Genomic DNA, 27,982 nt, shown 5'->3' with positions numbered 1-27,982 from the left:
TCTCTATTGGCACAAATTATATTCCTGATTAAACTGCAAAGTAAAAGTTGTTTGTTCAAGCCAGGGAAAACCACTGAAAACTACTGATGTTGGATACCTTTCACCTGAAATTATCTGGTTCATTTGAGTCATAGATTTGAGGCTTATTCAGTGTCTAGAATATTATTATGAACCCATTCTGTATTTAAAAATCTAACTTGGGGTTAGTCAACATTATTGTTATTTTTTATTACTTTACTGTGGCTGGGCATAATATTGCCCTTTTCACATGATGTCATTTGAGTTGGATGCCCTCAGCACAAAATGCCCTCGCAGTGAATGCCAGAAAACAACATTGCTATGTTGCTGACAGGTTTTGTTCCCTAAAAAAATCCAGACCTCAAAGGATGTTAAGTAAAACAAAGAAAGGAATGTTTTCTAGTTGTGCAATGGAGTAAACAATTGATTTGTTGAAATATGGAATGTTCCATTCGACTCGGCTCCGTCTCGTTGAAAAGAACATTCCATCTTTCAACTCATGGAAATAGTTGCACTATATTGCACTCATAAACATTCATTATTTGTCTAATGTTCACTGGTCCAAACGAGGCACACATTCTGGGTGTAATCTGATGATGCAATGAGCATCCGTTTAAACACCTACATGCGTACATGTAAGTAATAATTATGTACATAAACTGGTCATGTACATGTACATAGTGTTTTTTTTGCTGGGCTACTGGATTCTCCCGTCCTAGGAATGTGCACTGCAAATATTGTAATTAAAGAGACTGTGCAGGCCTAGAGTTTATAATAACCCAGATCCTTAATATCTTCAGTGTAAATTTCCCACCAGAAACTGTTACTACATAAGTAAGAGACATTTACAAAATAGGGCATTGACACTATAAGGACTATAGATGGCTCAATTGGTATACATGTAGTGCTTCATATTTCTGGTGGATGCGGGTTCAAATCCCACTCTGGTAAATTAGACTTGAAATTTACAGAGTTCCCTTTTGGTTTTACTTGATAAATGAGAGATAATCACATACACAGAAGCAACTAATTGTTTTCAGTTTGACGTTTATATTCATGTTGTTGTGAGATAAGACATTGTTGAGTTGGAATAATGGCCAGTATTCGTGATTAACAACATGTACAGATTTTCTTTTCATTTTTTGCTATAAAAAAAAAACAGGGTAAGAAAATTACTTGAAATTTTATGGATTTTGTTTTGTAAACAAACACCTAAATCCAGACGATTAAGGGATGCTTCTTAACCCTGAAAAGGCCAGTATATCACTTTGGAGATATTTATACGGGTCCTAAGGTGTTTTAACTGCCATTTAGCAAGCTAACCCTTGTTAGAGAAGAACACTGAGTGTGCTACATGATTTTTTTACAACCGGCCAACTTTACCTCACCTTTAATAAAACAAGCACTACTTAAATTCATATCACATTGGTACAGAGTTATTAATAATCTGCCATGGTGTAAACCTACAAGCTGTCAATTATACAGCAGCTCACTGGATTAAAATTCCTCATACACCTAACCATATCATAAATACTCCAGCACTAACAAATTATACAAAATGTACGCACTTGCATCCAGTTTAGTATGCGACTTAAGCGAACATGGTTAGTCTTATTTCAAGGCGTCTTCTACCTAAGTGCGACTGCCAGAGTATATTTTAGTATGAACAACTAGCCTAAATTTTTGTTCCAGTGGCTTTTATTGGTCAATGAAGCATTTTGCAAGAGTTCTCCTGTGCTTCCATTCTCATGTACTTCCCCGGTATCCAGATTGGTTTTCAAAAAAACCTCGGAAGAATCAGCGACAAAAAATTTACTGACAACGCCCACCAATTGTGCATAATTATTTATGACTTTCTGTTGCTTCAGATCAGAAGTAATGCGCACTTGAATCAAACAATTCCTTGCACAACCTTCGAGCAGGTTGGGTTAATATTTATGGCATTATTCCAACACTTTCTTGTTTACAACTTTAAGTGAGCTTTTTAGTCCAAAGTGGATTTCTGTCTAGAAAAAAAATAATGCTTTGGGATACTTGTAGATTTAAAGCACTATCAGCGTCTACTGCAACCTTCAAATATTCCTCCATATAACTCACCTATTTCCTAGCTTAAGATATGTTTGTTTTCATGCATTTTCTTTATTACATTGTATTCAATTAAGTTGCCAGTTGTGAGGAGCTGTGTTTCTTGTCGAGTGCCATATAAATGCTTTGAACTGTTATTATAATGATTAAAAATGGTAATTATTATTATTAAAAGTTAGCAAAAAAACACAAAAAACACTTAAAAACACAAAAAGGCTAAATATTACTTAATATTCAGTTTTGATTAAGGGTGATCGATGACTACGCATCATTGTGCTTGTTAGAAAAAGATTTGTGCATGTTAAAATCTTTAGCCAGCTACTGCGAAGTACTTTCCACACAGCTTAAATGTCACAATATTGTAATTGGATAAAAATACAGGGGAAAAAAAGGATGCAAAATATCATAACAAAAATCAAATATTAAAGATGATATTAAGTTAGTTCAATATTATGTGCACATCACAGACACACGTAAGATTTTTCTTAGCAATGGGCTTAAGTCTACTTACTGCCGTGGCATGCTGCATGGTTTTCCAAGAAGCGCAGTTCGTGGAAAGAGGTTGGGTAAAAGCAGGGTCAAAGGTGAAGGGTCATTGAATGGGATGGGGGTCAAAGGTGGGGGTGGGGAAGGACAGCGAGAGAGAGAACAACACATCAGTAAATTTAGTAGCGGTAATTATGGCAGGACTACCTTTAAATATGAATTTGCATACAGTATCAGGTCAGGGGTAGATCAGTAATTGGGCCGATTATTAATTGGGCTGATTATTAATTGGGCAGAACTTTTCAAGGGGCTACAGTTATACCAGGGATGAGGTCAATACATGTATATAACAATGGGCTGAGCCTGGGAAATTAACCATGACCATTTTCACAATATTAATGAAGACACAGGTCTTACCAACATCCAAGTTTCTTCAAGATCTGAGGCACAAAATCTTACCTGATTCTCAGATTTAAAGTTCAATTTCTTGGATTTATACATTTATATAGTAGATTAGGCAGGGTATACATGTACAATACTACATGTATTCTAAGCCCATCCCCTTCTTCTTAAAACAAGAACCTTAATTATACATTTATAGCAGATTTGGGTCCGGTACAAACAAAGACTCCAAATAAAGTAATCCCTTAGAAGAAGAAGACATAATGTTCACCCTCTTTAAGAAGTGAACATAACGATAACAAAGACGAGTGGTTACAATAACATATTCCGGCTCATTACTCAAAATGCCATCATGATGTACAATGAACCAGACCAGACATTGCCAGACAATTTGTTGACCCATCTGTACATGGGTACATAAATAATCTGAGCATCACTTATGACATTCAAGGAATGCTAAGTGTAGGGCGCACATGCACTGATCACTGCACTCTACCTGCCCCCTTACACGCATCGCACACTCAGCATTGCATAAAAGGCACGCAATGCTATCATTAATACAGGAATCAAAATTAATACAGGACTGCACGCCCGAGGCCCGTAGAATCGGGCCAGTAAACTTATTGCCTTACGAGTCCGACTGTTTTGTGTTATTGAATAATAACACCTCACTGCATTTTAAATGTCAACTGATAAATATAAATTCCGTCGAGTTTTCAAAGTTTTAACCAAAAGAAAAATTAGACAAAATCTTCTCTTGGTGCTTTTTCTAAAAACAGCTAAAATGTGAAACTGTGGAGATGTTAAAACTTGCATCGGGGATAAAGAATATTAATTTTTTTTTTTTTTTTTTTTTTAAACCCATACACCGATGTGTGTTATTATAGCAAGCTGTATACTCAGTACTTTCCCCCGAGTCCTGTGAAAAAATATCACAGGCATGTTACTCAGGTGGGATTGCAAGGGTCGTGGGTTCGAATCCCACCCAAGTAACATGCCTGTGATATTTTTTCACAGGACTCGGGAAAGTACTGAGTATACAGTGCTATTAACACACATCGGTGTCTGGGTAAACAAAATAAAAAATAATATTGTGTACATAGTGTTCTTATAGTTTTGATTCCTGTAACAAATTCTCTGGTCCAGTCAAAGTTTGAGCTACAGTCTTGTGGATTTTTACCCTAAAATCTTAGCCTCGCATTACAAGGCATCGTTCTTCCATCTAAGACTTTGACTGAGCAAAGTCCAAGATGGTCCATTCTAAAAATCATTAATCTTTAGCTTTCATTTTAAAGTCACATACCACTCGGTTGAAGAGATTTTTAAATTTTAGATAACCAAATTCAATGCCGAATCAAAAACAAATTATTTAAATTGGAACCACTAATGACCAATTTAAATACAACATTTTTGGCAAATAGGCTTACACTTTTCTTTGAAGCAGTTAATGAATTTGTTTATGAAAAGGAAGTTTTTGTGCATTTTTAAGTTTGAGGCCCAATGCTTTTTGTCAACATGAGCTGTATTGCCAAAGCGCTTAGTCATAGATTTAGAACCCATAATAGATTAAACTGTCAATGTGTTACTTTTAAAAAGACGAAACCAAAACAGGAACTTAAACAAGAAACTAAATTTAATCTTTGATCTAGTGTACATGTACTTAACCTACATGTACATGTACTTTACTGTATTTTGACTTTATTTGTTTTGGCATACATGTACATGTAGATGGTCGATTGTAATAGGCATGACAACACAATTATATTGTTAATATATTTTGTTTGAATAAATTTAGACTTGATTTATGTTTTATTTCTTGACAAATGTGAGTATGATAAATGAACGTACATTGTACTTCCTGTTCAGCCAAGAATTCACTCACAGTCAGATACATTGTATGTTTGAGTTATGTTGAACGTGTTGTTGACATTAATCAAGAGGATGCATGTTCAAGTACCACTCTAGTCAACTTTTCTTTGTGCAACCTAGTCTTGAAGTCAAGACGGTAATTGTTAAGCGCGGTGCAGTTACGTGGACGGTACACAAACACCCTCGATCCCAGTATGTGTGTGAGTCAGTCGCAGTTAGTACTGCCACGCGCTACCTACGACCGTTGCATGTGTATAATTGCACTGTGACTGTTGCATGAACGGCAGACAAATAGGCAGCGCCTAACGACTTGTCATCAAGTCTATGTGCAACCCAAAATTGTTTTAATACTAAATGTACGTAAGTAAAGTGCCCATACAGTATAAAATACATGTACATATATATATGTTGTGTCTGTACACGTAATTCAGTGTACTTGTACTTCTTTTGTGAAAAAAAGTCCAGTCAAAAAAAACGATTCTGTCACCGAGCTGCGGAGGTTAGTTCATTGTGTGTATACATGTTTGTACCCCCGAGATTTGAGATATTCTACATGTTTTCGATGCACATAACATGTATCATTATTCCATCTTCAAAGACCCGTAAAATGTTTGGAAATTAACTTAACTGAGGAGCAATTCAGATGATTTGAGGAACGTATGATACGAGTTAAATACTCGATGGCTAAACCCTTTTCATTCAGTACAGATTCCATATCACCCAGCGATACATCAAGAAGCTTAATTTACACCGCAGATGGTCATGGTGTCACTTACCCAAGCCAACAGTACGAGCTTTATTTATGACTGATACTGATATTGGCCGACTGTAATGAATGTCTGCGTATTATCGTGCAATATAAGACTGTCTGGATTGAAGTAGAAAACCCATATAAACAGAGGACGCATAATTGTACCGGCTGAATTCATTATTGTTTGCGGTGTGTATCTACTTGCCAGGTAGATTTTGTTCTAAGAAGAGAACTGTCTTGCTATATATTCTACTACAGCGGAGTAGATTTTCTGATTTCAGGAGAGTTCCCAGATCTGAAAAGAACTGTCCTGCTTTTTAACTACTACCTGGGCAGGGCGAAAGGTATAGTGTTCAAATTGTTATTAACTTCACTACTGCGGAGTGAGTTCTTAATTTGAGTGAGTTATTAATTGGTCTCAAATAATTCATTACCTGCTCCAAGGAAAGGAGGGTAACATTATTGCAGAAAGCTTTGAAGCAGAACTGGATTGACAAGGTTCGAGTTTGATGCATGAACAGAGCTGTGTTTGAGGTTGGAAGGGGAGGGTGAATGGGGATGTCATTGAAATACCCTCCCAGATTTTAACCATTAATAATTTAACCGCCATTTGAGTTTGTAAAGAAAACTAATTCAGTTGGATTCTGGGTATGGCTCTTTAACAGTCATTCGCAATGTATAGTTAAATTGTATTTAACAAATGAGGGAAAATCTCATCATTTGTACACAAAAAATCAAACTCCAATTATTCTACAAATTTCTGCATGAGACACACACATACCGGAAGGCTGAGTTTTTTCCCAACTGCAGATACTCAAGTGAGTAACCCAAGTTGAGAAGACTGACTGTGCAGTCAGTCTTCTTTATCTAAATTGGGTTATCTTACACTGTACTCATTTCAGTACTCAAACATATGAGTAGCCTACATATATATCTGAACTCACAGCGTGACCCAACTCAACTCCGAGTTTTTTCCAACTAAAACATTGAGTTACTATACACTGTAGGCCTACTCACTTTAGTACTCAAACTTATGAGAAGAATTCTGTACTCACACTGTGAGGTTTCAAACTAAAACATAGCGTTACCTAACACTGTACATGTAGGCCTCTTTAAAACTCAAATTATGAGGAGCCTACATTTCTGAACTCACAACGTGACCCAACTCAACTCTGGTTCTTACCTTGTCCGAGTACACAGAGAGCTGGTGCATCGGATTAATGATGACCAGATTGCGACCAGCATAGGTGTGTATTAGACTGGCTCCGTACCGCTGACGTAGCGTGTGTAGTACCCCTGACTCGTTGAGATGGAGGAGGGACGCAATGTCTTCAGCTCGGTCATACTGAGGAGGATTGGCCTAAAGAGGGAGCAAGGAGAAGAGGTGGATTACAAGAGAACACTAGTCGTGACAATCGAAAAATGATTCACCAGAAGAAACACGGGGAGCCTAAACTAACGAGGGACGTTAGGGGCATTACAGTGGTCCGCTGGCCAAATACCAATTGAAGCACCTGAGGACTAGTCAGAATTCTTTCCAAGTGGTCCACCTGGCTGGTTCAATGTTAAAAAGCATCCCTATTTCATTTGAAATATTGACTAGTGAAAAAGCTGACAGACTAGTGTAATGACAAGCTATGCTGGCTAGCTGCTGAGTGGCTGTACGTTTCTCCAATAAGGTCATTTTCAGACTATGACATTATTTTTCAAAAGGTAAAACCAAACACTTTAGAACAAAAAATCCTGAACTCACAATGTACGTGTAAGATGTCAAAATGAAGATTGCTGTATACATGCATTTTATAGCCATCTACACAACTCAAAAAGTTAATTAATTGTCCCCCTGTGACTTAAGTTCACAGAGCCCGATGCTTGTTATCAAGTCATACAATGTACCAATCCTTCAGAAAATTGAATTATTTGACTGTGAAATTGTCCCCATAAAAAGGTCCATAAGAAATAGTACTCGGAGAACGCTGCGCTCGGCCGCCCTTCTGTGTGGTCTGTGGACGCGGCGTATCGATTGCGTGTAAGGCAAAACGATCATCACGTGACATGCCTGTTTGGCAAAATGAGCATCATGTGACACGCGTGTATGGCAAAATGGCAAGATGTCAGCCCACATAGACCGTTTCTAGTGTGTTCATTGGTCAATGTTCATGACGTCACTGTATGGCAAAATATATTACCATACAGGCGTAAAAAAAGGGCGTACACGAGTTCATAAAAATGGTCTAAAAAAGAAATCGCATGCACAATGACACACTCAGCATTCTCCAGGTTCTACATGTATTTCTATGACTGCACCCCACCAACTTCCTTAATCTTATCCTATCTACAACCCCATGCCTTACCTTCTCCACATCTTCTTCATCCACTTCCAATGCGTCATCACTGTGAGCCAGCTTTACCCTGATGCGCCCCTCGGTTAGCGGCACAATCCCCTCGGCTTGAAGGAGCTGTGCGGCTGAGAATCCCTCCTTGTGGAGGAGCCAAACCTTCTCTGCTCCAAGCCATGCCTTCTCCGAATCCAACTGAGCATCTGATTTGGCCTGTTTACAAAGAAAAGACAATTCTATCATCAATTATCAATTATCGTGAATCTGTCTGCTGATGTAGCCAAGGAAAAATCAGAAGTACCTTACACACTGTAACCTGGTAGGCCTGAAGATGAAGTTGAAGAAATCTAAATTTTTTCAGGTGTAGGAGAAAGACCAAATCTGAGGGGAAACCCACGCAATCAGCTGAAAACCCAATATGAAGTGGGATTTGAGACAGATTGTTGCCATGGCTTCACAGTTTTAGGCCCAAGAAAGTACATGTATCAAATGAACTGGGAAGAGGAACAGCGCTGGACACATCACTCTTGGAAGGGTAAGTCAGTTAAATCGGGATGAGATGATTGCTGACAAAAAGAGTCAAAAATTCTAACCCCAAAAGAGGTTCAAAATGCATGTTGATGATATTTCCACCTTGTACAGTAGTAACGCCTGGAACATGCACAATGCAGAGGGCCTATAATTACAAAAGGACACCTCGATGAGGAAAATTTTCTACTGGAACACTACAAGGGGCACCAAGGCAATGGCCAGGGGTTCAGAGACAATTACCTTCATTGCCTCTGTGAAGAACATTATAGTATGGCATGACTGTAATTCATGTAATACATGAAGGCCTATCTGTTGGTATAATAGTTCTGTCATGGGGGAGGAAACAAAATATTTTCCTTCAATCATTAAGCCGCAGGTTATTATTTGATGGCATCAAGATAAAAAATAAATTTATCTGCTTGTCACTTTCCAGTTTTGAAAGTAGCACATACAGTACTTGTAGTGTACGTAAAGAGATTACGATGATACAATACACTATAAAATGTAAGGTTCACTGTACAGCCTTTGATTTCTTCAACCCATTTCACTAAAGGCATACAGAACACAGGTGTCATTATAAGACTGGTGTCATAAAATAGGGATTTTTTTAAACAAATCCCCAAGAGCCACTCAAGGAAATGGCTCTTTAACAATTATTTGTTGTCAGCAAAAAAATTACAGTACAATACAACATTACACAGTTAGCGTAATACAATCTATGTGGAAAAGGGTTTTCAAGCTGATAGGGATGCTGGAGACCAAGGGAAATAGAAAAAAAAGTAGTTGTGGTGTTGTAATATTATCAGGCCTTGAATTTCCCTTTGGCAATGGGGCACTTGTAGTATGAAGAAATGTAGTTTTGTATTGGAACCTTGCAGAGATCACCACAGCAAATGCAATTAGGGCACTTATTCACAATTACCAGCCTTCTAGAAATTTCCGCTCCCAATCACAATCTCTACTTGCCTGTTCATTGGCCTCAACTAAGTCTTACGGCCAACATGCATTTTCTACGTCTTCTCCTACTCTTTGGAACAAACTCCCCCGTAACATCAAAGACGCACAAACTCTGGATTTATTCAAGCGCCTTCTCAAAACTCACTTGTTAAAGTCTATATAATTTTGTTTGTTTTTCTTTATCTTTTTTGACTTTGTACAGCGCATTGGGACTCCGTGTGTAATGCGCTTTATAAGAACGGTTTATTATTATTATTATTACAGCAATTGGTGTTGTGCCTTGAGTTGTTATGAGGTATGTATTACCAGAACCCTACACCAGGCAACAAATAGTTGACATTGTGCACTTCAACATGAACCCCAAAACGCCATCCAGTAAAACAGAACACTCAAGAGAAATAGGAAGGATAAAACGAACTCTCGAAACAACAGTCACAAGGAACAATGCCTTTAGATAATTGTCCCTTAAAAGTGAACAAAACAAGTATAGACAAACTTGTTGTAGAAACAGAGACCTCGAACATAACAAGCAGTCCCACAAATATTAGATTCTGGGAAAGTAACTTAACTTTGGCGATCTGGAGCTCAGGAAAACAACAACTGAAGATCGTTTGGAGGTCATGGCAGGTCGTCCTCCTCAAAAGTCAGGTCACAGGTCACTGGGTGAATGAACCCAAAGAATAAAACCACACCCAAATCCAAAACACAAGGAAACTCAATCAAGATGATTGAATTACACTGAAATAAAGAACTGGAATCCACAGTGTACTTAAAATGTAGCCTTCTTACTCAGGAGTTTTGCTGATTTCATTGACATCTGTAGTCAATACTTTTGTAAGCCGGTTTAGGTTTCACTCATTGTACCAAGCCTAAAATTCAAATCCCACACTGGGTTGTATGCATCCATGAAGATCTTTCCACTGCAGAGCTCCTCTTCTTCCATTGTTTCCTGTCCCAGGGCATCCAAACTTTCTCACCAACTTTCCTCAACTAAAATGATACAACATCTCTGAAATCCTCAAGGAAATTACGTCCAAGATAAAGTTGCTTTAATTAAAATCAGGAGGAATCCATCAGCCCCAGAGGAAACGGCTACTTTCTCCCCGAAGTCATCTTCAGTTACCTGCACACTGAATACCCTGATCCCTTACTCAGTTTCCTCTTAAGAAACATCATCTTGATATGGGGAGTCAGATTCTTCTCTTGGAGGCCAGCCATGGAGGGAGGAGGGGAGGAATTCCGTAGCCTGATGACATCATTGATACATGCTGAGCAGCTGAGGACTTGGAGTCGACCATCTCGGTGCTGTGTCTTATAAGGGTCTGATTGGGATGAACTTTTAAGACAATCATGTTTGACCCCTATGTGGCTGGTATTTGGGTCAAGTTGGAGAAGTACTTAAATAAGGCTCATCATATATTTTCAGACCTTGAAACTATTATCTTGAAGAGGCAGGTGACTGTGACATGTTGGAAGGGGAGGGGGGTGTTCAGGCCTGTCAATCTTCATTTTGAAAAGGCAAGGGCACCAAGGCATTTTCTCATTGGTAAACGGCACCCTATGAGGAAATTGACACATTCTAATTGAACATTTTAAGATCACCAAGGCAATACCAGGGGGAACATCGCCTACAAAGCCTCTGTGAAGTATCAAGCCTGGTGATACCATGAATATGGTTGATACTTATACAAACAAACATTGATGTATTTGGGGGAGGGTTCTAAAATGTTGATATCTTTGGACAGCCACTTATTTGAGGAGTATCTGTGTGGTGCGTACACAGGTCTACTATTTGCTTTTAAGCAAACTAAAACCTGATTCACCTAAAATGCGTTACACCATTTTGTAATGTGGCCGATAGTGAAAACAATATCACACACTAGACTCATGTACAATGTAGGCTTGTTTACCAGAAAAATTGTAAAAAGCCAAAGTTTCCTCAGAAATCGGCGTCTAAATTAGACCTTGAAGTACAATTGTAAACCCAGCAGTTTGCTATCAGCTTATGCTTGTAGTAGGTACCAATAAATGCATACTTCATGGGCTCTTTAAAACGAGACCAGACAAACATGCATCAATAAATGTCAACCACAGAACCTTTACATGGGTGTCAACGTTGACAGTCTCCTGCTGTGCCTCACCAGGTGTCAATTCATAACTGTAGGCAGTTAGGTCATTAAATACATGATGGACTCCACACAAACAGTGAAGTGAGAAAAAACAACATCATAAAAAAAAAAACATTCAATAATTAATTACTTTTTCTCCCTCTTCACACACTTGATATTGTCCTTTGTGTTTTCATCTTGTTATGGTCAAACCAGCCCCTGCTCTCCTGCTTTTGTCCTCCTATAAATCACTGTTTACCCCTTGCTTATTCTGTGTGCTTTCTGCCTTTCTCTCTCTCTCTCTCTCTCTCTCTCTCTCTCTCTCTCTCTATTCATGGACTTCCCTCCACTGATTATGTTACAATTAGTTATCTGTTCATGATTGCTGTGTTGTCATTAGCCTTCCAGAAAGTCTAGGTATGTATTATGCTAAACATTGGGCCATCAACTATTTGTTTGCATTGATACCATATGTACTTTTGGTTGGTAAGCAGTTTGCAACAGCTATTTCTACTTTATCATGAAAACAAAACTGTTAATTAGCATCTCACTGATAAAATGGTTTTTGTCATTACTGCTATTATTCATCTACATACAGTACAAGATGGTACAAGGTGTCAACTTAATCAGCTGTGACCTCAAGTGGGGACAATAAAGGTAGGGGTAATAAAAACCCAGACAAATCAAGGAACATGGCTGGTGTGTGGCATGGCCCAGATCCTCACATCTGCTCTTCTCCTTTACAGAGTCACAAAGAAGCCCAGTCCACACCAAATTGTTTGGACTTGGGTATGATTTGAATACCTAAATGATTTAAGCAATTGTTAGGACTCTGACCCCAGTTCTTCTAGAATCCTTCATTTTGGCAAATTTGATTTTATGAAAGGAGTCGGAACTGTTAAGATTGACTGCACTGAGGCAGTGAACTTTTTAAGCAGTGTATTGAAGTATTAAGCAGTGTATTTTGTAGTTCAAACATACTGTTTTTCACATACTTACTAATGGCCATTCAGAATAGTCAAAGTCAAAAATGTTGTTCTTTTCTTTTTTGATAGTTGCGGTTTTAAAAAGAAATCAACCGAAAATCAAAATACAGTTTTTATAATTTAAATATTATTTTTAAACAAACAAAAAAAAGCTTTAAAAAAATATCCTGCTGCACAAGGTCAAAATTTCATTCCTCTTCAAGCGGTAAAATAACCTAAACACAAATTTGTTTGTTTTTAAAGTTTAGGCCAGGAAAATCCATTGAAAACTACTGATGTTGGAGACCTTTGATCTAAAATCTGGTTCACTTGAGGCATTATTTTGTTCTTCAATGTATATTATGCAAAGCAATTCAATATTTAAAAATCAGAAGTTGGGGTTGGTGGGCAGTCAACATTTTTTTCTTCAACATTTGACTGTTCTGAATGGCCTCTTACAGAGAAAAACTTCACTCACTTTTCACTTCACTTTTTTTAATTCCCAACTCATTGAAAGTTATCTAGGAACTTTAATGTGATCATTTGCTATGCTAAAATGCTATGTTACATTTTAGTTTTACCCAAGAAAATGTTCATTTTTTTTTTTTACCCACACATCGATGTGTGTTGGCACTGTATACTCAGTACTTTCCCCGAGTTCTGTGAAAAAATATCACAGGCATGTTACTCGGGTGGGATTCAAACCCACGACCCTTGCAATTCTAGAGCAGTGTCTTACCAACTAGACTACCGAGATTGCCCGGTAGCTAGAGGCAGCTAGAGGCAAGAAAAAGTTGTTGTTGAAACAGCAGCTGGCCTGTAATTTCACAGGGACTACAGATAATTGTCCAAATAAAATACTCCTATTACAGTATACTGACGTCGAGATTTCTAAAATGAAAAACTCCCTTCCCCTTCAAAGATGAAATTTCAAGCCCCCCAGGCCAGCCAAATCTACACACTAAAATATTGTGCCATGGTGCATGAATAAGTATGCAGGAAGTAGGGCCTATACAGCAAGCATAATACGGAATATAAAACCAAACCTCAGTTGGTATCGATCCAAACCTACTTTACCCTTGATGCAGTACTTAAGAATGGAGTGTTTGACCAACGGAGTACGGATACCAACAAAAGGAAGGAAAGAATCAGAGTTAATTCTTTCCTCAATCAAATCATGAAGTCAGATCCTTAAGCCCCTCTTTTACACCAGACGAACCTCTAAGGGAACTCCCACGGAAACTTGGTAGTAAGCCTGGGCAACTAGTGCCGAAGTTGCGACTATTGATTGCTTAGTCGAGTCAATACTAAATAAATAAACAAAACAATTTTTCATTTGGTCATTAATCTTATCACTAAAATAAATAAAACCTTGGGTTGTTGAGAACAAATTTTAATAAAAAATTTATAATATATGTTGGTAACAAATCATTGCTAACACAATCTGAAATTAATACAGTTGTGGTTTACAGTTTGTAATTTATTTTATGATAAATTGTTCCCCCTATTTTACAATCGCCTGATGGAGATCCTTGACAACCAATTCAATTATTGCAATGCGGCCTGGTTTTTCAAGTGGCACAATCATTCGACTGGAAACCTAATTTATTAAAAACAGTTTCTCTCCCAGTTGTATAATAAATCATGCTAACTGAATCCTGTGTGAATCCAGATGGCTTGACTGACAATGTAGCTGCCTTTTAAATTTGCAATGACGCAACTTGCACTCAATTGTGCAAGGTTTACCGGAATTGGAAACAAGTTTTATCTAATTCAAATTTTATGTAAAATAATTTCATTCAACTGGAAACCTACATGATGTACAGTGTGTACACTCAGTCTTAATGTACGTGCGTGAACTACATACCTTATAATATATATTTTGGCTAAACTCACAGCAAAAGCCCTATCGAAAAAGAATAATTTATAAGGTTAGGCCTATAAGAAAAAAGAAAAAAAAATCCATCACATCAACTCTTTCTAACCCTATTGCATGCAGAGTATGCGCCGCCTCACTGCCCACGGCTGACAACACAAACATACAGAGCTTGTAGCCTAAGAATCACCTCACACAGAACCTTCAGCTGCTCGATCAACATCACCAAAGTTCATTTCCACTCCTTCCTCGTGTTATCAAGATCAAAATAATCTTGCCATTGAAGTAGTAGTCAGACTGCCAGAAGTAGAACGAACCCCAGACATAAGTCACCCCTTTGCCACGGAACAGTCATTCATTTTACAATGTTTTAAAGACACTGGACACCTTCGGTAATTGTCAAAGACCAGTCTTCTCACTTGATGTATCTCAACATCTGCATAAAATAACAAACCTGTGAAAATTTGAGCTCAATTGGTCATCGAAGTTGGGAAATAATAATGAAAGAAAAAAACACCCTTGTCACACGAAAATGTGTGCTTTCAGATGCTTGATTTCGAGACATCAAAATCTAAATATGAGGTCTCAAATCAAATTCGTGGAAAATTACTTCTTTCTCGAAAACTAAGTCACTTCAGAGGGAGCCGTTTCTCACAATGTTTTATACTATCAACCTCTCCCCATTCCTCGTTACCAAGTATGGTTTTATGCTAATAATTATTTTGAGTAATTACCAATAGTGTCCACTGCCTTTAAAGAATAAGGGAAAACTTCTTTGCTATTCTGGATACAAATTAACTGGTAACAAGCTAAAATAATTTTCATCTCCTGAGACAATTTTGTTTTTTTTCATTTCTAAAAAATTACAAGGGGAAGCTTTCTACCTTCATTGTCTTCAAACCCTGTAAAAATTTAAGTCTGTGGACATTGTGTTTTCTGTCTCGTACAAAGAGTACTAAAACCCTTCCGATTTCATCCAGCACTTTTGCATAGCAAAATATTTCAACTGAACACATTTTGTGCACACTGATTGGTAATATTGAGCAGCAAATGATGATTTGTGAGTAGCAACTGATACATTATGCATATTTGCTCCGCTAGCCCTATTACAAGGGAAGGGAAACCATTCAGCATTCACTGCCCTTTTTAAAAACACAAAACAGGAACATCACTCGAGCAGTTTTGCATAATACTTTATTTTGAAAATTAGAAGAAGAAAACTAAAACAAAAATTGTGTTGCAGTTCAGTTTTCACGCCGTTTGCAAACAAGCACACATTTTTCATGCTGGTTGCACTTTCACAAAAGTTCATATTATCGAAACCTAAAAGCAAACCTTTTTACCCCCAGGAAAAATTACGTTACTTCAGAGGGAGGCGTTTGAACCAAATTTGTTCCCTCTGAACCAAATTTATTTAAAAAGAAATTTGAAACATGATTAATTATCAACTGCACTCTCTCCATCTCTGACTTCATTTTTTTTTTTTTTATGTACAAAATTTACAAGCGGATTGAGGAAAACTAAAACAAAAACAATTTATTGACATGTCATAATCCTTGGGATGTTAGCACCTGTTCTTACTTGCCCCAATAAACCAATTCTTTGATCAATACGGTTGTTTTTCCTGAGTGCAAGCACCTTAACCAATTCCATACCCAACTCAGTATCAAGCTATTTCTTTATGAGGACAGGTACACTCGATGTCAAAGTTTTCCAAGCAAAGTTGAAGACCTTTGTACTTGAATTCTATTGTTATTTGTTGTAAGTTTGTCAGTTCGTGTGCCCAAAGGTTAATACTCAATTGCAAAATAAATATTCTCTCCAACCTTTGAGATAAACTCTGATAAAAAAAACTATGGAGGTAGAACGACCAGGGTCAATGGCAGTACAACCAGCATATAATACATTGTAAACCATGGATTCAAGTGCAGTATATTTTGGCATTTTATTCAAGACAATAACGCTTCGCTTGTTTTTGTTTATTTAGGCCTACATTTTGTACACAAACCCTAACTCCTGAGGCAAGGTTCTAGCCAGGATCTGGTGTCATCATTTGCTGGAAATCTCAAAATTGTGAATCCAAAATCCAAATTGTTTGCTTGTAAAATAAAGATACATATTTTATATAAATGACAGATAAAGCAGGGTAACCAAATTTAAAACAGGGTGTCCAAAATACACCCAGACACATTTGGCTAACTAACACTATGGGTCACAAGCCCTGTAGTCTAGTGGAATTTTACCACAAGCTTGAGCCCTACAAGGTGGCCATGGGTGATTTTTATCCAGTTGTCTTTCTATTCAAAAAAACATTGTGAAAACTATGTACATACATGTAGTGTCCTTCGTGATCATTAACTAGGACTGGGTTCCTATAAATTGCAGTCATTGTCTAACAAAATCAAACGCCATCAAAAATAGCCTCATAATGTGGTAACTCAACTTCAAAGCTTTTGGTCCCTGATATGGTAGACGCCTAATCCATCACTTGAAATGTTCAGTACTCCAATCCAACAGAATTCAACATTGGAGTTTGACAGGTAAGGGGCAGTAAAGGGTTAGACCTAAGTGGCATACCACCCCCTAACCCGTAAAATTCATAAAATACACAACATGTGTCACCTACATGCAAGCTTTAAAAGCTTACCGTTAGTTGGAATGTATGGATGGTTTGTTTACACTGAACTTTCTTTCCAAATAATCCTGTTTCCTGACAGGAAATATTGTGCACGTTGTTGTTCATGTTTGAGTTTACTGTACAGCCAGGGACAAGTACAGTACAGAGTGCACCATGACAGTAATTTTAAGTGTGTGCAAACCATATGGACTGATTTTAAACCAAACCCATTGCACAATGTAGTAAGAGAACGTACAGGGACCATAGGAAAGTCCTCACTCGGCAGTAGTGAAGTTAATAACAAGAAGTCCCCTTGATCCACTAAAGCAATTAGTCCCAGCCGATTCCCAACCTTACACTGAGGCAATAAAAAAAATATCTTTTCAGAACTGAGAAGTCTCCCAAATTCTGAAAATCTAACCCGTGGTAGTAGATACGGGTACATGTAGCAAAACAAGTTCTCAAAGAACATAAACTACCTAGCGAGTAGAGACACACATGGTGCCACCGCAAACCAAATCATGTAGACGGTACAATATGTGTATAAAAAAAATTATTGATCAAGCAAAATTCATAATAGAAAAAAAAAAAGATTTCCAACTAAACACCACAAAAACCCTCTTCAACCACACAATGCCCTAATAAAAATTCCAAATATTTGACGAATTCATCATCACCTAGGCTTTATAAAAAAAACCAGCACTACCCAGTTCAGCCCCATTACCACACAAAGCTGTAGTCTCTCACTCAAGGCCACTTCATGTATGCCCAGCTATTGTCAGACACACTAAAGGCAGAGTTTGCTTTGCTGACCATAATCTGAACCTGTCTCCATTGATAGAAAGTCCCTGAATAGTGAAGCTATTATACTTGGGGAATGTAGATTATGCATCCAGGAGGTGAATTTACATTTCTGCAGTAAGCTGAAAAAGGGGCTTTAAAGGTGGACTATAACAGATTATTGATATAGCCAATATTACTATTTTTGTACAAGAAATGTAAAATAAGGACTGATATTTTAGTAGTATTCAATAAAACCTTTACCTTCATGCAAAAAAAACACGAATTCGCGCGGCGTACTCCGACCCAGAAAACTCAGTTTCGGCAAAAGCCGGTGACCCACGAACCATTCATACACAGTGTGTGACGTCACACCACGTACCGAAGCTCTGTACACAGTGTGTCAGGTCGATCGTGTGCGTGCATTTTACATGTACATTGAATGTGGAATAACATCGGACACTATAGGCTGCATTTTTTTTGACACAAAAAAACAGTGAAACTGTCCGATGGCAGCGGGTCTCGGGAAAACCACAGTATAGATGAGGAAAAGGCATTTTAGGGAGGCACTTCAGAGGAAAGTGAGGGCTCTAGCGATAAGGGGAGCTCACCGGACGAGAGAGAAGCCGAAGACGTGTTATGAGTACATGTAGTTAACCAGCCCGGGGACGATGATCGTCAGGCCGAAGACGATGAGCCAAACCCTGATGATCGACGGCTAAAGACAGACTGGTAAGGCCACAAAACGTTTCATGAATTATACTGAATGATGCTTCGTTTGATCAGTTTATTTCTGCTCCCAAAAATAGTTGAAGGCTATCCTTGACTAAATTAAAACATGAACGAACATGATGGACAAGGTTTATTGTTTACCTCCATTCACGTTATAATACATGTATGTGAACAACACATGCACTGACTTGGGCAGTATAGAAATGTGAGGGGAGGGGTAATTTTTGTCTTGCGTTTTATACTTTGTTGGCAAAATTCATACATTATCAATTTAAACTGATATTGTAGATAACCTATGTTGTTGTTTTTCTCCACCAAGTAACTGCATGGTGGTTGACACATGTGCATCTACACAAATATCTCATGTACATGTATGTAACTGCTACTTTGGATTATGATTGCATTCTGGCATGGGTATAGTTTTAAAGCAATTCAGGTACACACATGCAATATTAACACTTCACCATGCAAACCACAAATCTGTTGTTAATAATTTTGTATGAATTCTTTTGTTAATAATTTTGTATGAATTCTTTTGTTTTGTTTTACAGAAAACACTGCAATGATGATTATCAGCAAGTGGTGAGCTTAGGACTATCTTGTCCGTTCAACCGCTGCCACTGACATCATGTTTGATGGCAGCAACACGAAGGACGTTTCCAAACCCTCGTGTACAGTACAGTGGAAGGATTTTCGTATCCACCAACGGATTAGGCAGCTTTGCTTTGGTTTATTTGTCTTCAGTCGTAACAATTTTCCAAGTTATAATGATCCGGAGGGAGTGAGAAATAATTTGATAAGCCATAATAATTTACGTATAAATGTACATGTATACTATTTCATTTTGTTTCTTTCAGATGGGTGGGTGGTTCAAATTGATTAATTTAATTTGAACCACCCACCCCTCTGAAAGACACAAAATGTAAATTACTATGGCTTATAAAATTAGGTGTGTGGTTCAAATTGATTAATTTAGCACTTATGTGCAATAAACTTGTCCCCTGTTGTCAACAATACACTATGATTAACATGGTAACAACATTCAACTTGGTTAGCAGAAATATAAAAACAAAACAAAAAATAGAAGCCATGTACACCTCCATAATAACGACAACACTAAAACTGTATGTATTTGCAAACGACAATAGTTTATTTTTGAGTTTAAAATATCAAAATTGAAAAAAGGTTGCCTAGTGATAGCGAAATCATCTGAACATTCCGTCATCAAAAAAAGTTAACTATACAACCCTGTCAACGCCCCTACCCCCAAAAAAAGAAAACCTAAGCCATGTTATGTACCTAGTTAGCTGTGGTTCTCTGTGTAAATTGTAAATTAAGTTGTACATTAAAAGAATATAATAAAATCATTGTGTACAGACCATGTCATTCTGTTTTTAAACAAAGTTGATTGTACTACCCTGGTTACCCCCCCCCCCAAAAAAAAAAATATATATAAAAAATAAAATAAAAACCCACAACAATGTGTACAAGCTAGGGCCCAATTTCATGGATCTGCTTACTGTAAACAAAGAATCGACACTTGCGGAAGCAGGAAATTCTGTACTTACATCAAGCGCGTTTCACAGGTTACCGGCGAATTTTGGCTTTTGCCGGTCATGGGTGCATAGTTGGTTTATACCAGGCATTCTACGCTTACAAAGTAAGCTCAGAAATTTAGCGTTTGGACGTAAGCAGAGAACGGTGATCATAAGCGCAGAATTTGGTGATGAACAGATCCACGAAACTGGACACAGGTCATTCTTTCTTCAAACAAAGTTGAACCCACTACCTTTGAACCCCCACCCCCCCCCCCCAAAAAAAGCTGTTGCATCCTTTTCCGGCTGGTGAAGGTTGATGTCAATGACACGGGGGTTACACATCAGCTGCGGATGGAGTTGTTTTCGTGTCTTGTCACCCTGCTGACAATGAACAAGTGCATTGTGCATGCATTCTATGCGTATCTGTTTAATGAAAAATAAAAAACAAAACCAAATAATCGTTATGTGGGATTTCTTGAAAATTTACAAGGCAGAAATACAATCTCGGTAGGTTTGACGTAACACCATGTACTGACAATCTCTCTTTGAGTTTGCGTAGTTTTGAAAAGAACCTTACAGGAGTTAACGCAAAACCAGTACAAAAGGAGTCCACATGCAACAAAACCAAGGGGGCAGGTTTTCTTTATGTCTGATAGAAAACATGACCTCCAACCACCCCCCTCCCCCAGATCTACACCTAGTACAAAACTGTTCAGGTACAGATCGGGGTGGGGGGGGTTTGCGATTCAACACCCCATCCCCTCCCCCCCCCCCTCCACCGTGAACAGTTTTCAAAGGGGCAGCTGAAAAACTAAAAATGAAGAAATCATCTGATCCTCTGAAAATTTGCATGCATAGGCCTACTACTTACCTAAAGTGCTATTGAGAATCTTAGGTCTCCATTTCTAGTTCTGGCTAGCATGTCTTCGTACTGCATTGTCTTTGTCCTGCATTCTCATTGTAGTGTAGAGCTGCGAGTTATTTCTGTACAAAAAAATATAAAAACAAAAAATAAATAAACAAAAAAAACTAGTGCTGAAAAAGAACTGGCCTTATTTTACAAATGCAAATATAGTAAACACTCCATAATTAACCGTGCCAAGCCAATAAACACAGCTATAGGAAAACTTCAGACTAAACTTCTCTGGAATTGGTAATTCCTGAATTAGGAGAGAAAAATTCTGAATGACCATGGATGGGCAATTATATGGATGAGAGTTTGAACATATTTTTGAGCTGTGCCTTAAAAAAAAAAAGCAAACAATTCTTAGGCAGCTTTGGCAAAAACAATGTCCAGCAATCCAGTATAGACCAATATAAATACATGTCAGCGAGGCCAATAAACTGTTAACTGTAACAATCAAATTTTTAAATGGATTCATATAGTATTCACACATGGTTGAGCATGAACATGCCAGAAAGTGTAAACCAGGGCATAAACATGCCTAAAGCACTTGGGTGGCTACATGGATTCATCACTCAACAGAGTCAATACACTATGTAGCTATTTTATGGTAGTCGGGTCAGATTCAGAGCATGCACATCGTGTCATTTGACAACAAGATGATTGTTCCTTGCATGAAAAGGGTAGAGATTGTTTACTATTTTTCTGATTACAATTACATGAACATGTATTGGGCCTGAATTAATAATGGAGATAGTTTCTCAGTAGTAGATTTTTAAAAATTATTAACAAGTACTTACCAGGCTTTTCTCTCTCTCTTTTCTGTAATGCCACTTGATTCTTTTGCTGTTCCACGGCCACTTGCGACCAGGGCCACGGCAGAGGGACCCCGCCGACGTCGTAACATGCACAAGCAGCACTGGCTGGGGCCTGGTGGTAGAAGATCCCCCTGAATTCTCTCGATGCTTAGAGGTTTAAATTTCGGAATCGATCCAGGCTTCTTACACAAACTTTGAAACTTCTAGTGCATCCACAAACAACCAAATAGTCGGCAGTATTTATAGCTGATACATTAGAAACAAAAAGCTTCGTAGCACACACGCACGCCTATAGTGTGGATGAAAACGCATACACAACACACGGAGTAACATGGCGTAATCTTTGTTTACTCTCGTTGCTTCATGGGTATGACATCACCATTTTTTGACCGCGTTCATGACGTCCGCTGGTTTACAAATCCGCTTGGATTTCAGTGTTGGTTTAATAGCCGGGAACCAGTCCAGGGCGGGAAATTTCAAAATCGAAGAATCGAGGTCAAATTTTTTCGGTCAAATTGTAGCAAAATTATTTGGAGAAAAACATGACCACAACAATGAATTGATAGCTGAACACAACATAAACAAGTTCTGATAGTGATTTTAATGTAGGAGTACCGTTATAGTCCATCTTTAAAGACCTCCTTGTATTCTGTGTGGAGTGTATTTTTATTGCAGCTTGACAGCTCAGTCAATAACAGTCACAATTCATTCAGGATACCCAGTGGATTTTGTTTAAAGTGAGAATTAATAGTATTAACACATAGCATTAACCAGAGGATGCAACGTGCTGTAAAAGGCAAGAAGAGAAAACAGAAAGAGCAACTGTGTTTGAAGCTTTGCATGATGCGGGAAAAAAGTAGCTAACCTGTCGTTTATCTCATTTGGAAGAAGTGTTGGCTCTGAAAAGAGCTGCTGAGGTCTCAATGTTTTCAACAGCCTGCTCGCAGACTAGACGCAGAGTACATCTGTGCAATGTATAAGTTTTTTAGTTCTTAGAAAAATTGAGGGAAGTCAGCGGGAGGGAGATACCTAGATAGCATTGAACAGAGAAAAGATCAAGCTTAAAGGGCCTTTTTTAATTCCTAACAGGAGTAGGAAGCTTAATTCCAAAGTCGAGGGGCAGAGACAGACATAGACTGGAATTCCTTCTGTTATTAAAATAGATTTTAAAAGAACACAAACTTTGCAAGTCCCCAATCAGTGAAATTAAACCTTTTGTGCATAAACAATAGTGCAAAATGCATCTTTTATGGACTGGTACTGGTGCTTTATGTCAAAGACCTATGTCACTGACAAAACTAGACACATTTCTTCTCCATAAAACAGTACATGCTTTGTATCATCTTTTTTGCTCAAACTTCTTTTAAAAAGGTTGACCCCATGATATTGAAATTATTTCAGGTGACAGGCTGCCTTCATGAAAGCTGTAGGCCTACACGAATCATCACTGCACAATAGACCTTAATCATGGTTCAGCCATCTTGATCATCTCCTATGCAAATCAACGTAACCAAACCGAGACTAGAAGAAGAAATAGTCCATTTCCTTTTTCTACAATTAATATTAGCATTCATAAGGCCTACACTGATGTTGGATGTGAGAAACATTTGACCGTGATTGCAGTTTCTACTATCAATGTTCCTCATGACAGGATCAGCCATTTAAATGGTAATGAAGTAACAACCCTAACAGGAAGGTTAAAAGCGAAGTGAAGACAGAGGTTCAATCCTCAGGCAAGTCATAGAGTTTGTGTCCTTGAATAAGAAACACAATTGAATCAGAGAGCCAAACCATAACAGAATCGTGAAAGTATTAGAGCTAAAGTCCTAACAGATGTATTTCCATGGTCATTTTTATAATGGTACAGTATTACAGTTGTATGTGAAAGCATCTGATAAACACAAACATCTGGCTACTAGAAAACATTGATCAGAGCGCCACCCTCAAAGACCATTGAAGATATTTCATATGATAGGTAAGCTTGGGCGATACCACGATATTATCGAATATCGCGATACTAATTTGGAAACGATTTCGATATCGGATCGATTTTGTTTTAATCGAAATATCGATATATCGCGATATATCGCGATACATCGCAATATCGTGATGTATTTTCTAGCTGAGACATCTTGCACCCCATATGTTTGGAGTAAAACCAGAAGAATAGGTCATTAGAACACCTCTCTTATGCTGTGACTGTCTCCTCTACAACTTTCACTGGGAGTTTAAAGACTGATGATGTCAAATTTAATTAATCACGATTATATCGAATATCGCAATATATTGTCGGCGATATATCGTGAATAAAATAAATCGATATCGCCCAAACTTAATGATAGGGCCTATGACATGACGATCTAACTGCTGTATTACAGTTATTCAAAAGGTAATCATATAGTTTGTAACATTGATGAGAAGGCAATGAAATGCACCTAGTGTAGTGTTCTAATTGACTAATAATCAACTTGAACTACATTGAAGATGACGAGATACTAAGATCTCACTCCAGGGTAGTGAAGTTAATAATGATCCACTATGTAGCAGCTGTAGTATAGTCCAAACAGATTTTTCTACCTTCCACCGTACCCAGGTAATAGTTAAAAGCAGGACCTTTAGTTCTTTACCAAATTGAGAAGTTTCCAGAATTCAAAAAATCTACTCCTTGGTACTTGGTAGTAGATCAGAACAAATCTACCAGGCAAGTTGTAGAATTACACGAATGGTGTTACCACAAAACGTTGATACCTCACCATGCAATGCTTCAAATCCCATTAATTTTTACCTGTATCATCAACATGATATTGTACAAGTTAAAAACTGTGTACTTACAAACTGTGTGGTAGTCATACTTGTATCAGGCCTGGTACTTCGTGGCGAGGCAATGGAAGCCTCAATGCCCCTGGTCATTGCCTTCACGCCCCTTGGAATGTTTCAGTACAAATGTACAATTCCTTTGGAACATACATCAGGTGACCTCTGCTCAAATGAAAAACTGCCTTGCCCTCTGATACAAGAATGAAGTATCAGGTCTACTGCATAAGTGCAACTACAAATTAATTCTGTGGGGAGTGGTAGAAGTCTACGTGTACACATTTCTATTAGAAGCTAGCCACAGAATTCTGTAGGTTATTGCAATGTTTTTGCAGAATACAGTAAAAATTTATGTACCATGTAGTTGGAATGCATCATAAAAAGAGCCTAATAGATGTATCTGACTTTGGGTATTAAATATTAAATTTGTTTACAACGTCATGGCAGTAAAATCAAAAGAGTGTGTCTGAAGAACTGGAATGGCAATCGTTAACTTCAGCCCAAAGTTTTTTCTTGCTGACTAAATGCAGGGCAGCCGGCCCCTGACCTGACTCATCAAGTATCTCCTTCACACTATGCTACATGTACATAGGCCCTAATTAGTATTTTATTGAGTTTAATTCAAAGTGCTGATAAAAAAAAGTTTTAAAAAAACACAGCGCACTTTCACACTTACATCCCGCAAATGGACATAGCCTACCCAGGTAAAATAGCTACATACATAAATAGCCAACCCTGCTCTGGTAAAAATCTAGGGCAACCAGAACCCTGTGAAACAGGGCCCTTCAGCGCCTGGGTAACCTTGAGGGTAAACAAATCCTGAGGCCTCCTCAAGGCTGTATTCCACGGAGATAAGAGATTAAGTGTAAAAGAGAGATTAAGATCAGCCGATTTTCATGTACTATGTATTTATAGCCAGATCCTTTCTTAAGGTGTGTATTATCAGACTGCAAAGTGCCAGAACAGATAAACCGCCTAACTTTTTACTAAAAGAGCCTACAAGTAATTACGGAGTTCTCTTTAATGTATGTAAAACAGTGAGGCCTAGTGGTTTACATTTGTAAGAACTTTACATAAACCACCATACATGTAGCCTATTTATTTGCTTAATTTTTTTTTTTTAATAAAACTAAATTCTCTCTTCTTATCGCCCTTGTTGATTCAACAAAAAATACTTACCCTGCCTCTCTCGATGCGTAGACTTGAACTTTGTGCCAACGATCCCGTCTTCAATATCTGCTCCCCAAGATACATTTCAGATCCATCCACGCCGTGACGATGGCTCAATTCGATTAACTCCGGTATAGGTTGCACCTTTAAGAAGACTGCCTCAGAAGACCCTCGAATCTTACTGATGATGTCATCACGCAGTGTCGACTCAACGTTTTCATTATTAACTTCCACGAGACGATCTCCCGGCAGCAAACCGGTCGTATTTTCCTTTTGTGTGGAGCTCGGCTCGGCAAAGTGGACGGTCCGTCTGGCTATATTCCCACCGGGACCACTACGTTCCTCGATGATGCAACGGCGCAGCGTAAATCCAAACCCTCCGTTGGGTTGCCGGTTCAACGAGACATCTCGCTTCTTTGGCAGTTGCGGGGGAAGGATATCCGGTAGCGGTAACTCCATGTCGAATGATTTCTCCCCCGGACCGGGACTTCTGACGGCCGGATCGAGGAAACTTTCATCGAACTGCGGGATGCTCTTTAACGACGCAGCTCTTGATTTCTCTGCGATTAGCTCATTGTAGGCAGTGTTATCAGCAAGGACAATAGTGTCATCAAGCTTTGATGATACAGTTCCTTTGGAAACCTCCGGAGACCCGTAACTAGACTTCCCTTTAAGTATACTTCTCTTGGAACCTGAACCTTTCTTCACAAGTGGCGGTGGTTTGGACGCCTTGGTGACCTTATCTTGAGTGCCATTCGCCTCTCTTGTTGTGTCTTCCTCATCCTGGCCAACATTGAACTCAAGACTGTTTCGTTTATCTTGACTCTCCTCGCTACCACTTGTGAACTCCATACTGTAGTTGGACTCGCTATTCCGTATCTCCACACCCGGCGCATGATAACTATCGGTGCGCTCAGATTTTTTAGTGACGCTTGATTTTCTGTTTGGAAATAATCCCCGTTTGATTTCATCGAGACGGCTAAGTTCTTCCTCTGTCATAGGTTTGTCCTTCGTTCTGTCTTTGTGCTTGATGGACTTGTCCTGTTTGTCTCGCTCCTTCTTATCTTTTTTGTCCTTCTTAGAATCTCGGTCTTTCTTCTTAAAGTGAAACATGGTTGCTTGCTTTTAAGCTTCCTACAAAATTGAAAAGGAACATTTTTGACAATTACTTACACAGCTTCAACTTTTAATGGTAATTTATACATGTAACTTACATTATAAAAATGGTCAACCTTCTGTTTGGCAAGACTTGTCATTACTTGCTTGATGAAATGTATTGAAACGGTTAAAGACCCGGGACACTATTGGTAATTGTCATAGACCAGTCTTCTCACTCGGTGTATCTCAACGTATGCATAGAATAACAACCCTTTGAATTGAAAATTTGAACTCAATCGGTCATCGAAGTTGCGAGATAATAATTAAAGAAAAAACACTGTTGTCACACGCAGTTGTCTGCTTTCAGATCCTTGATTTTGAGACCTCAAAATCTAATTCTGAGGTCTTTATTCAAATTCGTGGAGAATTACTTCTTTCTCAAAATCTATGTTAGGCCTACTTAAAAACACAGGGAGCCGTTTCTCACAATGTTACTATCAACCTTAAGTAACTAATACTTGTTACCAAGAAAGGTTTTATGCTTATAACAATATTGAGAAATTACCAATAGTGTCCACTGCCTTTGAAGTAGGTAAAATTAAAAAATGTGTGTCTTTTATCTTGCTTGTCTTATATTTATAAATATTGTAAAAACAAACAAATTTTGGTTTGGCCTCAACTCAAGCAAACCTTTGTTTGACAAGAGCAGATGAGGGTCTTGTGGATTTTACTCGTAAAATCGAGCCATACATTAACTTTTAGGGGGGAACACATAGAAAAGCAACTCAGCCGACAACCTGACATTCACAAACTTGATAACTTTGGTTGGGTTACCCTTTTTGGTTCACGTTGTAGTGCTCTCTGCATGCAGCTGCAGGCAGGCTCCAAAATTATGACAAGTTTCTCAAATAACAACACAAAGTGGACGAACCACCATATTCACGATAACCAAACTACACATAATTTAAAAAGGAATTCCTCTTTCGAAATACTTACCAGACTGTATTATATGTCAGCTTCGTTAACAATAGTAAAACACCTACTCAAGTGGGTAGTTTTTCCGTGCCCAACCTTCTTTCGAAGAGCTAATGGCGGCGGCGGCGATTAATTCAAGAAACAGCGAC

General features: G+C 38.3%; 2 protein-coding genes and 1 long non-coding RNA gene across 8 annotated transcripts in view; 1 reads left to right on the top strand and 2 right to left on the bottom strand.

Moving 5' to 3' along the window:
- The window catches only part of LOC139938437 (unconventional myosin-XVIIIa-like), a 149,194-nt gene extending 121,239 nt beyond the window's left edge, over positions 1–27,955 (bottom strand). For 5 of the 6 annotated variants that reach the window (XM_071933963.1, XM_071933967.1, XM_071933966.1 and 2 more), the window contains exons 1-5: positions 27,855–27,955; positions 25,770–26,894; positions 7,966–8,163; positions 6,795–6,971; positions 2,615–2,626 (exon numbers count right to left, since the gene is read on the bottom strand). In XM_071933963.1, the coding sequence (XP_071790064.1) occupies positions 2,615–2,626; positions 6,795–6,971; positions 7,966–8,163; positions 25,770–26,873 (1,491 nt within the window). In that variant the 5' untranslated portion in view covers positions 26,874–26,894; positions 27,855–27,955. The remainder of the gene's footprint in view (positions 1–2,614; positions 2,627–6,794; positions 6,972–7,965; positions 8,164–25,769; positions 26,895–27,854) is intronic. The other variant, XM_071933964.1, reaches the window with a different exon arrangement.
- LOC139938440 (cytosolic arginine sensor for mTORC1 subunit 2-like) overlaps positions 8,465–27,982 on the top strand; it is a 36,083-nt gene continuing 16,565 nt past the window's right edge. Inside the window, exon 1 of the mRNA XM_071933972.1 lies at positions 8,465–8,485. The gene's annotated coding sequence lies outside the window, so the exon portion shown is untranslated. The remainder of the gene's footprint in view (positions 8,486–27,982) is intronic.
- Positions 19,227–22,389, bottom strand: LOC139938441 (uncharacterized). Its single transcript, XR_011786159.1, has 3 exons — positions 21,759–22,389; positions 20,926–21,038; positions 19,227–20,477 (listed from the first exon to the last, which is right to left on the bottom strand). It is a non-coding gene; the product is annotated as an uncharacterized lncRNA (long non-coding RNA).

Source organism: Asterias amurensis, chromosome 6 (assembly GCF_032118995.1).
Source record: "Asterias amurensis chromosome 6, ASM3211899v1".
NCBI classification, from domain to species: domain Eukaryota; kingdom Metazoa; phylum Echinodermata; class Asteroidea; order Forcipulatida; family Asteriidae; genus Asterias; species Asterias amurensis.
This window is presented reverse-complemented; position numbering and strand designations above follow the sequence as displayed.